The sequence below is a fragment of the Rhamphochromis sp. 'chilingali' genome (assembly GCF_963969265.1).
Source record: "Rhamphochromis sp. 'chilingali' genome assembly, chromosome: 21".
NCBI classification, from domain to species: domain Eukaryota; kingdom Metazoa; phylum Chordata; class Actinopteri; order Cichliformes; family Cichlidae; genus Rhamphochromis; species Rhamphochromis sp. 'chilingali'.
The window spans coordinates 23,459,679-23,474,515 of record NC_137949.1 but is presented as its reverse complement, the minus strand read 5'-3'; the positions used below and the strand labels follow the sequence as shown (position 1 = coordinate 23,474,515).

The 14,837-nt window shown below is 39.9% G+C and overlaps 1 protein-coding gene across 1 annotated transcript in view; it reads right to left on the bottom strand.

Annotated features, from left to right (window-relative positions):
* The window catches only part of myo10l1 (myosin X, like 1), a 52,338-nt gene that overhangs the window by 25,631 nt on the left and 11,870 nt on the right, over positions 1 to 14,837 (bottom strand). The window contains exon 2 of the mRNA XM_080870878.1: positions 5,185 to 5,283. Within this exon, the coding sequence (XP_080727004.1) occupies positions 5,185 to 5,283 (99 nt within the window). The remainder of the gene's footprint in view (positions 1 to 5,184; positions 5,284 to 14,837) is intronic.

Below are 14,837 nucleotides of genomic sequence, written 5' to 3'. Positions count from 1 at the left end.
ATTTGCTTGGGTATGAGTCAAGACAGTATTGGGTGTAATGCATTACATTATAATGACTGGTTTTGCTTTCACACTACTGTAAACATTTTGCATTTTTAAGTAACACGTTACTGGACTTAATTCAGTAACTGCATTACATTGTTACTTGCTTTACAAAGGTTCTTCAGTTATCTGCACAGCAGGTGGATAACAAGCTTTTTTCTTTCTGTGCTATAGTCAGCTTTATTGTAGTAAAGCAACTATATCAGGAACAGCCACATTATGCTGCTAGCAGAACTTCAGTTCTTTGCAAGCCCCTGCAAAGACAGCATGTTAACACAAAACTAAACAGGAACACAGAGTGATGATGAAGCTGAGTGAAAGCCGACCACAGCTCAGCAGCCAGAAGTTCAACAGGTAACAAAAGCAGAGATAATCAGTCAGGCTTGGAACCTTCGTTTCTTCCTGCTCATGCTGCTAAAGTGGAATCACAGTGGAAGTCTCAATGTGCTGGTTTTCAGCGTTGTTTTGTGATGTCGGTTTTGTGTTCATACATAAAAACTAAAAGAAAGATCACATAAGTGAGATTTGTAACAAGGATTTGTGTCGGTGTATAGGACTGTAGGGTAAGGTTTTACGTTAAATGTTTTTCAGGTTATTTTATGTAGTAATGAGAAAATAAGGTAATGAGAAATGTAATTTTCTCCTGCAAGTAATTAAATAATGTACTGCATTACTTTTTAAGGAAAAATAGGATTTGAGTTTGAAGAGGAAACACTAAAATTGTGTGAAGCATGTGATTGTAATTTGTGAACCACCCTCACAAACTAGGGAAACTACGGAGCAGCGGTGCTAACATTAGCATCAGTATGCTAACATGGCTTCAATAATAATTTGCCTTGATCGCCATCTGAACAGTTTTGCAACTGGCATCAAACATAAAACAGAGCCAACACCCATGGAGACGATTATTTTACTAGGTGACTATTATAAAATCCAAATAAACTTGATGAATAAATTTGCCCTGTCTTAAAACATTACTTTATTCCACAGAGCCAGAATTAGCACTGAACATGTGTTCTAATCAACTGGACTGACTAAAACTGGACTAAAGATCCTCCTTTAAAAATTAGCACTCACACTACCCTATAGGGGGTCTCCGCCCTGCATTAATAAAGAACACTGCAGTGCCTGGAAAGGTGTGAATAGATGAAATGCAAGTGAGTAAGACAGATACTTTAGCAAAATGTGTGTGCGTTCATCCGTATTTTTGTGTGAAATTATGTTAATCTCATTATGTTATACAGAGCAAGTGTGTAACTACGGGGATCCTCAGAGGGTTAGAAATGTGAAACTGAGTAGAGGAAGTGGGTCAGGAGATCACAACAACACTAGCTTTCTTCCGTGGCGAATCGGCCCAAACATTTCTGAACTTTTCATTAGGCACATTTGACCGAGTACGAGGGAGGAGTAGTTGTGCGTAGTAGTGCATGTGTGCGTGTGTGTTTCTAAGTATGCAATTGTTGTGTGTGTGGACAAGGAGTGCTGCATCCCTGCAGCATGTTCTGTGCTCGCGTGAGCTCTCGCTGCAGCTTTCACGCTAGCTACTGAAATCCAGGTCACACAGCACACACAGTCCATAAATCATCGCAAACGTAACCTGAGTGTGCGTGCATGTGTGTGTGTGCTATATAAGTGTATGGCAAAGGTGCCCGGTGGAGGCAGAAAATGTAACATCCCCCACTAAAGAATATATAGGTAGGAGCCCTTTAATCATATCAAACACAAACTAACAGGATATTCAGAATGCCAATGGGAGCTCTTTGAAATCAATTGCAACTAGTTAAAGTGCTCTATTTGCTGTATGTTTTATCTACCCATTTTTTAAATTACCCAGTTTCCCCAAAGGTTCATTCATTTTTTGCCTTATGTAGCCTAACGTTATCAAGTTCTCTACCAAGAAAACTATTCAGACTTAAAGGAAAAGGTGGATGTTTTTATCAGTGCATTTGGATTGGCTTAGCTCTAACCCTCAGTCATGGTCATAAGTTTGTCATGAGGTGAGAGATGGGATGATACTGCAAATTCAAGAAACTCAAATGAGTTTTCAGGAATAGTTCTCCAGTCTTCTTGAAGGACTATTCAAAGCCCTTTTAATGTTAAAATGACTGATTCGTATACTCCCGGTGTGCTCAACACATTCACCCAATCACACCAGCACTGTCTTCTAAGTTTCTTGGTGCTAGCTAACAATTCCTAATTGATACACATTCATACTCCAATGAACGCATCAGAGAGCAATTTGGGGTTAGTATCTTGCCCGAGGATACTTGGCATGCAGACTGGAGGAGCCAGGGATTGAACCACCAACCTTGCAATGAGTAGATGGCCTGCTCTACTGCCTGAGCTACAGCCATCCCGCCTTTCATTCTGTTTTCTTTCAAGATGATCCGAGACTCCTTCAATAATTTTGAGGCAAAGGTTCAGGGGAGGCCAAACCATGACTAATATTGCTTCAAGTTTTTTGTCCCTTTTGGAACCACATTGGTGGAGTTAAAACACTATTTTATGTGTTTTAAACTGTGTTGTCTTTGGTCTACATAGATTCAACTAAAGAAATAAGAACAAATGATTTGTTTTGTGACAGGCTGCTAATAACAAAGTGCTCAAATATACGGTTTAAAACTGGAGAACTATTGCTCTAGACCACTCTACAAATTTACAACAGTCTGGCTCTTTGAAATTGGAATAAACGGTTATTTGGACCAATAATAGTGCTTTACCAATCCAGATTCACTCACATAAACATTGATACAGCACCTTAAATGTCTCAAATTCACGCTGTCGCCAATTTAGAATCACCTGACCTGCATGTCTTTAGACTGTGGGAGGAAGCTCACACAGCCACAGGAAGAATGTGTAAACTCTTCGAGCTGTGATGAAAGTGCTATCTCCTGCTGCCGGTGTTTCTAATCACCACAGTTACATGAGGAGTCGGTTTATTGAGATGAACAGCTGAAGGCGCTGTTCCATTAAGTAACTGCAGAAAAATAACACACAACAAGATGATGTAATTAAAGACTGCAAAAGTGTGAACAAACAATAATAACCCTCAAGGTTGTTTCATGTATTCCTCTGAGAAAGTGAGAAAGGTTGTGGTTTTCTCAAATCAATATAATGCCAATACGTGGAGAGAAGGCTTCAGTGAGTGCTCGCATTAAACACTTCATGTCGACCTACATCAGAGTTATTTGAGCCCTTTGAGTTTACTGCATTAGGAGATTTTTATAGCTATTATGTCTTCAGCTTAGTGTACGGCTGTAGTTTGTTTTCGTGGGGTTTCTAGCTTTCATAACAGTTGAAAAGACCTAGTGTTGCTATAGTTTTTACACCAAAGAGCATTGAGAAGTGCCACTGACCATATACAGCAGGGGGCCCCAACTCCAGGCCTTGAGGGTGAGATCTAAAAACTGCAGGACGCCGGCCCTCGAAGCCTGGAGTTGGGGACCCCTGATATACAGGAACATAAGTAGTGGGCCACACCCTTTAATCTTTATATTCAGAGATCCTCCATGATCAACTCTAAGCTGTGTTATTGCAGAATGGAAGCATTAAGGAACCACAGGCAGACCACATAAAGTTTACAGGTCACTGAGGTGCGCAGTGCATAAAGTCCATCAATTGTCTGTTGACTTCCAAACCTCCTCAGGCATTAATATCAGCACAAAAACTGTGCTCCATAAGCTTCATGGCATCAGTTTCCATGGCTTAGCTGCTCCTGTAGGTGTAATGTGTAGGTGGTCCAATATTTTTATACATATAGTGTAAAGATAAACCCTAACTCACCTGTAGGCTTCTTTATACTGTAGGCTCACATGTGGAGGGGGGTTGTGTTCCATGCCACTAACTAAACTAACAAGTGTTTCATTGTTAAAGCGTAACTTGATGGCATGTATAACATAGCAAAAAAATCATAAACCTGCAAACTGCTGCAATTTTCTTTACTTTCAAAACAAGGTTAGGATTCACTGTGCTCTGCAGTCATTCAAATCAAACATTTATTTCTGAGCAGGAGAACACGGTGCAGAGCTGTGGGAATGAATGAATAGGGACCGTGGGACTGTTTTCATGGGTCAGATCCTGTTGTTGTGGGGTATAACCCCACCATCCTGCTGATTCTCCATCAAATATTCATCACCTCCTGCAGAGTCAACATTTAAACACCATCATCTAGCAGAGAAGGGGGGCAGAGAGATGGATGGGGCTTTAGGGAGGTTAAGGACATTCATAATCCAGAGCAAAGAGAATGCCTGCTCCTATAACTGGTCCTCTATTTTGGGAAATCCCTGTCTGTCTCTCCTGGGCCACTGAACAGAAACACTGAAGTAGTTGGATCAGAAGTGGAACAACTTCAAAAGCATGAATTCATTGTACATCTTTACTGTACATCTACTGTGTTCTTGTAGGGCTGGAAAAGGAGGATTAAGACTCTTGATTTTGGAAGGAATAAACAAATCTATTATTACCTCCATCTTTAAATGGAGAGCAATTGGAGAGCATGCGTGTGTGTGTGTGTGTGTGTGTGTGTGTGTGTGTGTGTGTGTGTGTGTGTGTGTGTGTGTGTGTGTGTGTGTGTAAACATATTAAATCCAAACAGCAATGTGTGCTTGTCCTTGATCTAACACAGATTAGATGAGCGCAGACACACACACGAACACACATTTATGATGAGATTTAAACATTCAATTCCATTATTTTGGCAGTGTGCGTGGCATCAAAAGGTTGAGGTTGTTTTTTTTGTTTTGTTTTGTTTTTTTAGATCAGCCGCAGGCAACCCCATCCTTACATCTGACCGTTTTCATCTACACTCCCATAATGCCTTCTATCTATTCTGGCTTTCCTCTGATAGCAGAATGTGTGTCAGCGATCCAGAGATGAATTTTGAATATGTATGAGGGGGAGAAGGCGGAGGAAGAGGAGGAGGAAGAAACTGGGGCAGGGAAAGTGGAACATCATGACCAGGAGTTTGCATTGATCAGCACAGGAGAAGATGTACCTACACAGCTGCTTCACCTTCACATCAATGATGAGCAGTGTAATGCATGGTTGTATATGGAGGGTCCTAATCAGACTTTTGCTCACTCATCACAGTGTTGAAGACAAAAGAGATCAGAAAGTCGGTCGTGCAAAGTGTGCATTTCATACCTCCCCATAATCTGTTGTGACCACAAGGGTTCCATCTCCACAGGAGTTGACGGTGGCTGGGAGCAGCTGCTCCTTCTCCCTGACCCAAACGCGGGCACCCTGTAACAAGCACACAAATCACAGATGTTAAGCAGCCAATAACTGCAACCCTAAACAGGTGAGATTTTAAATAATTCATCTTTTTAGCTACTTTGGTCAGCTCCCTTATTCACAAGGGGTCACCACAGCTGCATGATTGATTTGGCAGATTTTTCCAGCAGATGCCCTTCTTGATGCAACCTCAAAAGGATTTATATCTCCTCTTGCATCTTGGAATCAAACTGGAAATCTTTCACTTGTTAGGAAAATATGTAACCGCTAAATCTTGTTGCCAGGCTAAAATTCATCTAGATAAACTGTATTGATGTAAGCTGTGGATAATTATTTATGCTTTGAGTGACTTCAAAGCATAGTTTGGCTTTGCTCAGATATAAAGTATGTACATTTTGTTTTAAAGCTAGTTTTTCAAGCTAGAATTAGTATCCCATCCAATTAGTATCCACACCTAATTTCTAACATGGTGAAGCAGGAGCGCTTGCAGTTGGTGTCTTTATCTTTTTGTGCAAGGAGTTTATTCATGTTCAGAGGAAGTGTACTATTCCTAAATATTTCTAAACAGACAAAGCCCTCCTTCACACAGTCACTGACCTCTGACCTGAAACCATAAACAGAAGGACAGTGCAACAGAGGACAGATGAGTCAATGGAGCGACTGAAGCGCTGGAAAAACAGGAGGCACACCATACGTCCACTTGTACAGTTTAGCTTAAACTGAATCGCTTGTGAGTTTACCCAAGCACTGCCTCTAAAACAGGTCCAAGAAGTGGTGTCAAATGTAATCAAAACAATACTTGAATAAAAAACGTTGCTTATTTTATTAACGACTATAACTCCAACCACGGGGCGCCTGCTGGAGGCTGGTGTCGTGTTACTACAGTATAAAATATATCCTCAGACAAGAAGCTATTAATGAAAAACACTTTACATCAATAAATACTTAAAATGTGCTTACAGCTGAATACGACTACTATTCTCTGCACTCTGTTAACTGTTTGAATTCAAAACAGAGGAAGTTAAAATAAAAGGTTACACTGTCAACAGAGAAAACACACAGTACTGTAGTTTGTTAACGACAAAATCTCACTAGAGAGCTGAATTTTGTGCACTGAAATTAATTTAAACTATTTCTTTCTACATTGTGCTCTCACATGTGGAATGTGTGAAATGTTTTTTTTTTCACTTTTTCTGACAAATTAGTCATAATGATGGTGATGTTTGTGGGTGTTTGAATCACATTCACTGCACTCTTGTTGATGAGTCCACCTTTTAAGTGATGGTGTTATCCATAATGTATGAATTTTCTTGTAGTTAGAGCAAAGTTTCGTGGCATAAGTGCTCCAGTCTAAATCCTAAGCAGAGGCGTGAGTCCTAAAAGGCTCGGTGGACCAGCAGATGTGTGCATATGAATGGCGTGAGCAGCAGAAGACAAATGGAAAAGAATTGTTTTAGCAACAGATGGTGCCACAGCCCCAAGCATCCCCTGACAACCTTTATCACTTTCTGTTTCCTCTTCCCTCTCTCCCACTCTCTCTTTTTGGGTTCTTTCAATCCCTCAGTGCCACACATCAGAGGTGTGGACTCGAGTCACATGACTTGGACTCGAGTCAGACTCGAGTCATTAATTTTATGACTTTAGACTTGACTTGAAAAAATGTTGTAAGACTTGTGACTTGACTTGGACTTTTACACCAATGACTTGGGACTTGAATTGGACTTGAACCGGTTTACTTGAAAAGACGTGATATTTTACCCCAAATATAAAATTTAACATGCATATTATATGGAGATTGAAAATGTGACGTCATTCACGGGTAGAACCGCAAAGGATTCTGGGAACTCGTGGCAAGCGGTACTAGCGCACGCAGGCTTTCAATTAAAATCAGTTACACAGCGATAAAAAGAAACACAAAAATGTCAAGAAGCTGTTGTATTATTAACTGCAATAGCCGGTCGCATGACAGCCACGGGAAGCTGACGGGTAAAGAGATCGGTTGTTATCGGATTACGTCGTTGAAGAGAAATTGTTCAGCCATGTTTCCGAAGTAACAAAGACGGCCTGGATTGCAGCCATTCAAAGATCAAATATAACGTCCCAGAACACTCCAGCTCACAGGTTAGTCTGCTCCAAGCATTTACACGAAGGTCAGAGTTTTGTAGTAGTTAATACGTCATTTTCATAACATAATTGGTGATATAGGTTACAAGCAAGTCTGGCGCTGAACAGAAATTGTCGCGCTATGCTCCTTTATTTATTGTGCATAAATAGTAAATTGTCCTGACACAATATTGCGTTTCGCTTCTGTTATTATGGTACATTGACAAAAACATTTACTTTTATACACAGGATAAAACAGTTGTTTTGTATCACTAATTGCCCAGTACGATTACAACATACAATATTATTGTCACTGCTACATTTCTGTGATGCTACCAGAAATTATTTCCACTGCTAATTAATTACCATTGAGCTCAAAGGTCCTATTAATAAACGGTTAACGAATGTGTATTTATGACGACAATTTGTGAGACTGGTAAACTTATGATACGTACGATGGTCTTTCGTTCTACACGGTGCATTTCAAGGTCCTGCACCCATCCGGCGGTAAACTGTACCTGGGCTTGTTGCAGTGACCGGAAGTTACTAAACTTCATGAGTGTATGCACTCACTCCAAGAACCGTATGATTATAAATATGCATATAAATATGCTACGATGAGATAGCTGACTTCATCTAACTAGCAAATGTTGTCCAGGCTACGTTGGTGATACAGTTTTTTTTTAATGTGTATGATATTTTTGTCATGCGATTTTAAAGCTGGTCCTACAACCGCATCCAAGAATAACATGCAGCTTATCTCAGAACTGTCGGTGAAAATTATTCTTGGAGCTAGGTTTAATTGAGCTGCATTTTAAAGAGGTGCAATTTCACAATTTGTGTATATTTTCTACGTTCACTTTTGTCATGTGTTGAGAAAAACACAGATTTTAAAATTACATGGTCTAATATTTACATTTAGCATAACTGCAACATTATTTTTTCGTTGTTTTTTTTTTTAATGACTCGAAAGGACTTGAAATTCAAAGTTTCAGACTTGTGACTTGACTCGGACTTTTACACCAGTGACTTGAGACTCGACTCTGACTTGCCTGACATTACTTGAGACTTGACTTGAGACTTGAGGATAAAGACTTGAGACTTACTTGAGACTTGCAAAACAATGACTTGGTCCCACCTCTGCCACACATACGCACACGGATAATAACAGAAACCCAGTCATGCCTCAGGCTATGAAGCTAACCAGGCAGAAACCAGTCACACACCAATACAGTGTGTTACTTATGCACACAAATGGGTTGCTTAAGGTGAGGCTTAGGGGATAAAATGACTGAATCCATCTGAAAACAGACTTTAAGGCTGTTGGCTTTTGCAAAACATAAACCCATCTATAGTTGATCTTCTGCACTAGTCTGCAAAAAGGTTTCCTTCACTGTTCTTTGCACAGCAACTCTCTCTATATATAGCGGCCTTGTTGCTCCTCTTTATCCTCTCTGTCTTTTTTCCTGTCAGATTCCACCGCACTGAGACATTATTATGACCTGATGACCTACTCACAGTTCACTGATACTCCACCACATGTTTTAGCTAATAAATTGGCCTTTGAGACAACTTAATCTTCAAATACTGGTGCTGTAGCGTCTGACCTGAAGCACAGTCATTGTGTAGGTGAGTTTAGGCAAGGCAAGGCAAGGCAAGTTTATTTGTATAGCACAATTCAACAACAAGGTGATTCAAAGTGCTTTACAGAGACATTAGAAACAAGAACAAATAAAAAGCATGATTTAAAATTGATTAAAACAAGCAAATAAACTAACTAACTAATTAACAAACAAACAAACAAACAAACAAACAAACAAACAAACAACAGTATATAAAATCAAAACAGATAAAATCAGAACAGTAGATAAAATCAGTAGTTAAATGTAAGTTTTGAAATTTAAGCTTAAAGTGTGGATTTGGTGCTTTATTCAAATGCAGCTGAGAACAGGTGAGTCTTCAACCTGGATTTAAATAAACTGAGTGTTTCAGCTGATCTGAGGCTTTCTGGGAGTTTGTTCCAGATATAAGGAGCATAAAAGCTGAATGCAGCTTCTCCGTGTCTGGTTCTGACTCTGGGAACTGATAAAAGACCGGATCCAGATGACCTGAGGGATCTGGATGGTTCATACTGGGTCAGGAGGTCATTGATGTATTTTGGTCCTAAACCATTCAGAGCTTTATAGGCCAGCATCAGAACTTTAAAGTCTATCCTCTGACGGACAGGCAGCCAGTGTAAGGACCTCAGAGCTGGACTGATGTGGTCCACTTTTTTGGTCTTAGTGAGGACTCGAGCAGCAGAGTTCTGAATGAGCTGTAGTTGTCTGACTGATTTTTTAGGTAGACCTGTAAAGATGCTGTTACAGTAATCAAGCCTACTAAAGATGAATGCGTGGACTAGTTTTTCCAGGTCCTGTTGAGACATCAGATCTTTTATCCTTGATATATTCTTGAGGTGATAGTAAGCTGACTTTGTTATTGTCTTAATGTGTTTTTCTAAGTTTAGGTCTGCATCCATCACTACACCCAAATTTCTCGCCTGGTTTGTGGTTTTTAGATGTATAGATTGAAGTTCTCTGGTGACCTGTAATCGTTTTTCTTTGGCGCCAAAGACTATTACCTCAGTTTTGTTTTTGTTTAGCTGGAGAAAATTGTGGCACAACCAGTCATTGATTTCCTCAATGCATTTACCAAGAGCCTGTACAGGGCCTCGGTCTCCTGGTGACATTGTGATATATATTTGTGTGTCATCTGCATAGCTGTGATAGTTTATTTTGTTGTTGTTTATAATCTGTGCCAGTGGGAGCATGTAGATGTTAAACAGAAGGGGTCCCAAGATGGAACCTTGGGGAACTCCACATGTGATACTTGTCTGCTCAGATGTGAAGTTACCTATTGATACAAAGTATTTCCTGTTTTCTACGTATGTTTTGAACCAGTTTAGTACAGTTCCTGAAAGACCTGTCCAGTTCTCCAGTCATTTGAGTAATATGTTGTGGTCAACTGTATCAAATGCTGCACTGAGATCCAGTAAAACTAAGACTGACATTTTTCCACTGTCTGTATTCAGACATATGTCATTGAACACTTTGGTCAGAGCGGTTTCAGTGCTGTGATTCTGTCTAAAACCTGACTGGAAGGCATCGTAGCAATTATTCTGTTTTAAGAAGTAACTGAGCTGTTGAGAAACTGCTTTTTCAATGATCTTACTTAAAAACGGGAGATTTGAGATCGGCCTGTAGTTGTTCATTTGTGTCTTGTCAAGATTGTCCTTTTTCAGTATAGGTTTGATTACAGCAGTTTTTAGTGATTCTGGAAACACACCTGATAATAAAGAAAAGTTGACGATCTGTAACAGGTCTGACTCTAAAGTCTTTGAGACCTTTTTGAAAAAACTTGTTGGCAGGACATCTAAACAGCAGGAGGAGGAGTTCAGTTGACCTAAGATGTCCTCCAGGTCTTTGCTGTTAATAGGTTGAAACTGTTTCATGGTGTTTAAACAGTTTTTTGGTGGACACAGTACATATCCTGGATCTGCTGTTGATGTACCAATTGCTTGTCTAATTTTTTGGATTTTTTCAGTGAAGAATTTGGCAAAGTCATTGCAGGCCATGGTCGAATGAAGTTCAGCTGCCACTGACACAGGGGGGTTTGTTAGCCTGTCAACTGTAGAAAATAAGACCCGAGCATTATGGCTGTTTTTAGTGATGATGTCAGAGAAGTAGGACCTCCTTGCATTCCTCAGTTGTAAATTATAATTGTGAAGTTTCTCTTTATAAATGTCATAATGAACCTGGAGGTTTGTTTTTCTCCATCTGCGCTCAGCTTTCCTACACTCTCTTTTTTCATTTTTCACCAGTGTGGAGTTTCTCCATGGAGACTTTTTCCTTCCAGAGATAACCTTCACCTTAATGGGAGCAATAGTGTCCATTACATTTAACATGTTAGCATTGAAGCTATTGACGAGCTCATTGACTGACCCTCTGGGCAGGTCAGGTGTTAATGGGAAGACCTGGTTAAAAATTGCACTACTGTGTTCAGTTATACACCGTTTTGTGATCACTGTTGTTGATATATTTGTGTGGGCTGAGATTTTACTTTCAAAGAAAACACAGTAATGATCAGACAGGCCCACATCAGACACAGTAACCTTTGAAATGCTCAGGCCTTTGGAGATCAGTAGGTCAAGAGTGTGTCCTCTATTATGTGTGGCCTCTGTTACATGCTGAGTCAGCCCAAAGTTGCCCAGAGTGTTACTCAGGTCTTTAGTCCCTTTGTCCTGAGGGTTGTCCACATGAATGTTAAAATCCCCAGCAATAATTACACAGTCAAAATCAACACAGATCACAGACAGCAGTTCACTGAGGTCATTAAAAAAGTCTTTGGGAGGCCTGTAAACATTAAGAAACACAACTTTGGATGGGGCCTTCAGCTGTAAAGCCACATATTCAAAAGACTGAAAACTTCCAGGAGATAGCTGCTTACATTGAAATGATTCATTAAATAAGACAGCAAGTTTATATCTCATACAGACATAAACTCACCTTATGTGAACCAGAAAGCAATGAATGTTTCTGCTTTCTGACTCTCTCTCTCTGTCTCCTCTTTAAGCAAATTGGTCTCCAGTCCCAGATCGATATGCAATCTCATGGGCAAACTAAGGGGAGACAGAGGGTTATAAATGACCTGCCAGCACCAAAGCCTCCACTCAGACTCATCCTCTCCTCCTCCTGTTTGTGTCCTCCTCCCCTCCTCCCATCTATTACTGCCCCAGACAGACAGAAATAGCCATGCATGACAACAAACACCAAACCTTTCTGTGGCCTAATATCTATGGCTGTAACATCGCCTTTAACACTATGCTTCGCATTGTTTCTCTGCTCCATGAAATTCAAACCAAACCACAGTCAAACAGGCCCCAGGCTCCGCCCCATTACCCTTTCGTCAAGCTCCATTAAGCGTCTATTGTCACTTTACCCTCAGAGATGACCTCTGACCTCAAGTCTTACATCCGACTCTATAACCAACAAGAAATGCTAAAACAATAGCAAGACATCTTTCCCGTAGAATGCTGTGACAGAAATACAGCAGCATAATTTCAAGTACAGCCAGGATATGTATGATGATGATGATGATGATGATGATGATGATGGCTAATGCATGAGTGTGTTTTTTTCTTCTGTGAGCCCCAAATCTTCTTTTTTTTTTATTCACAACTGATTGATTGAACTCAACACTTTTTCAAATTGTGAATTATTCTTATCAGAATTCTGGCCTTAATCCTCTTCTGAGAAAAGTCACAATTTAGAGATTAAAGTCAGACATTTAGGTATAAATTTAGACATATCCAATGAGCGCTCAGCTATACGTATGTTTGATAGAGGCCCTTTTGTCTGTTCAGGCAATTACATGGACCCCTGTGCCATATAATTAAGGCTCTTCCCATGGAGATAGTCTCTGATGAAGGATCTCTCCTTCTGAGAGGAGCTCTCTCCAAAGCAAATGCTGAGTGCAAACATATGACCAACATCCGCAGGAATGGAATCACTCATTAAACCTTAAATGTTTTTCACTGGTCATGACATAAAGCTATGCTCTGTGGTTAACACGAGCTGAGATATGTGATCAACTTAAAAAGAAGCTGTTGACTGTCATGGCTGCATTGAGAAGAAAGATAAGAGACGAAGAAATAAACCCCTCTGGTTCATATGAATCCAATGTAGCAACAAAGGGTCAACTGTAGACAACGTGTTTCATGACTCCACCCTTTAAAGATTGTTTTTGTGCATTTCTGGACTTCTTCTATCATTAGTGCTGCTTTTTTGGTTTTGGTTTTATATCATTTTTTGTGGTCAGAACAGGACTTAGAGGGAGTGATCTAAAAATAGCTGCAGAGCTGGGAGACGTTCTGAGGGACACAGGAAGGGGATTTTAAATCATGCATGATTTTGGCTTGTAAAAGCACCATAAAATTCTTTATGTAAGCATACTCAAGAGCTGTGCATGTTTTACAAACACTAATGAGCCCGCGCTAACCTTCTCAACAGACACTTTTGGTCCTGATGCCCTGGCTATCTGTGAAGTTGTGCTGTTTTAAGCTAAATGCACATGCACAATGGCACATGTTGGTATTAGCAATTTAATGTTTAGCTAATTTAAAATACAAAGTTTAAGTGCGAGTTATAATAATATTGGACTGGTCCATCTTCAGAGGAAACTGAATATCAGGACACTGAAAAATGTTCCATTGCTTCTTGTAGATGTTCAAACTGGACACACTGACAGTCAGACTTTGACTTTGACCAACAGCTACAAGACTTAAAAAATGGCAATCAGAAAAAGGTGAGATAAAAAGTCAAACTACACATAAATAAATGACAGCTTAAAGAATGAGAGGAGTCACTGTGGGGCAAAGTCACGTCTGACAAACTCAGTGTAAACTAAAAGGACAACAGAGGAGAGGAGACAGACAGAGAGGGCAGACAAATGGGGAAAATGAGGACAATGAAGACGAGGGCAGGAAAACAGCAAAGTGTGTAACAAAAGGTTACAAGTACAGGAGGTTGAAGAAGGCACAAAATGACAGAAACGAGACACGGATTAATAAATGATGCCAAGAGCAGATGACTGCTCAGCAGCAGATAAAAGGAAAAATAAAAACCAGCGTGTTTTTTTTTTTTTTGGGGGGGGGGGGGGGGGGGGGGTTGTGTATCTGTGTTTGTAAAAACTGTCAATCCCTTTCTAATCACAAGCATCAGGTAGTAATTTTTATTAGGCTCCAGGATGAAGGGACCACTTATGGCCTGGTCCTCTGTGATTTTGTTAAATAATGTGACAAATCTTCAGTTAACTGTAGTTTAAGTTATTAACAGTTAATTAATTAACCCTGTATCGCTATATATAATTAGTTAGTTAGTTATAGTTCCACCATAACGTTATGAAAATGCCACACGAGTGAACTGTCAATATGAGGCAGAGAGCACAAATCAAAGAGCAGCAGAAAATCCTAGAAAGTAGTGTGGTGTTTCGACAGAAGAACGGAGACGGCTTGGTTTGTAATGGAACGTATATATTCAGCAGTAGTTCGCCATTTTACATCTCACCATACACTTCACTTCTTCTCTCCTTCCATCATCCTTAGTCACAGAGCCCCCTACTGGTAACTGAGTATATGTTCATATTCAGTCCCCCTTGTAAGCAACCCTTCACCATCTTAGCAGTGTATGTAAACACAACATCTCTCCTCATTCTCACAGAATTCTACTACCTCAGTATTACTTACTTAGTATGGCAACATTACTATTTGCACAGAACATTATCAGTAGTAAACTTTGCAACCAGACAGCATTTTCAATACCTATTTCACTTATAACATTACTGGGTGTTTGAACTATACCCGTGATCTTAACATACAATCTTGTTATGGTGCCTAAATCGTCCTTTATAATGAATACTTGTAC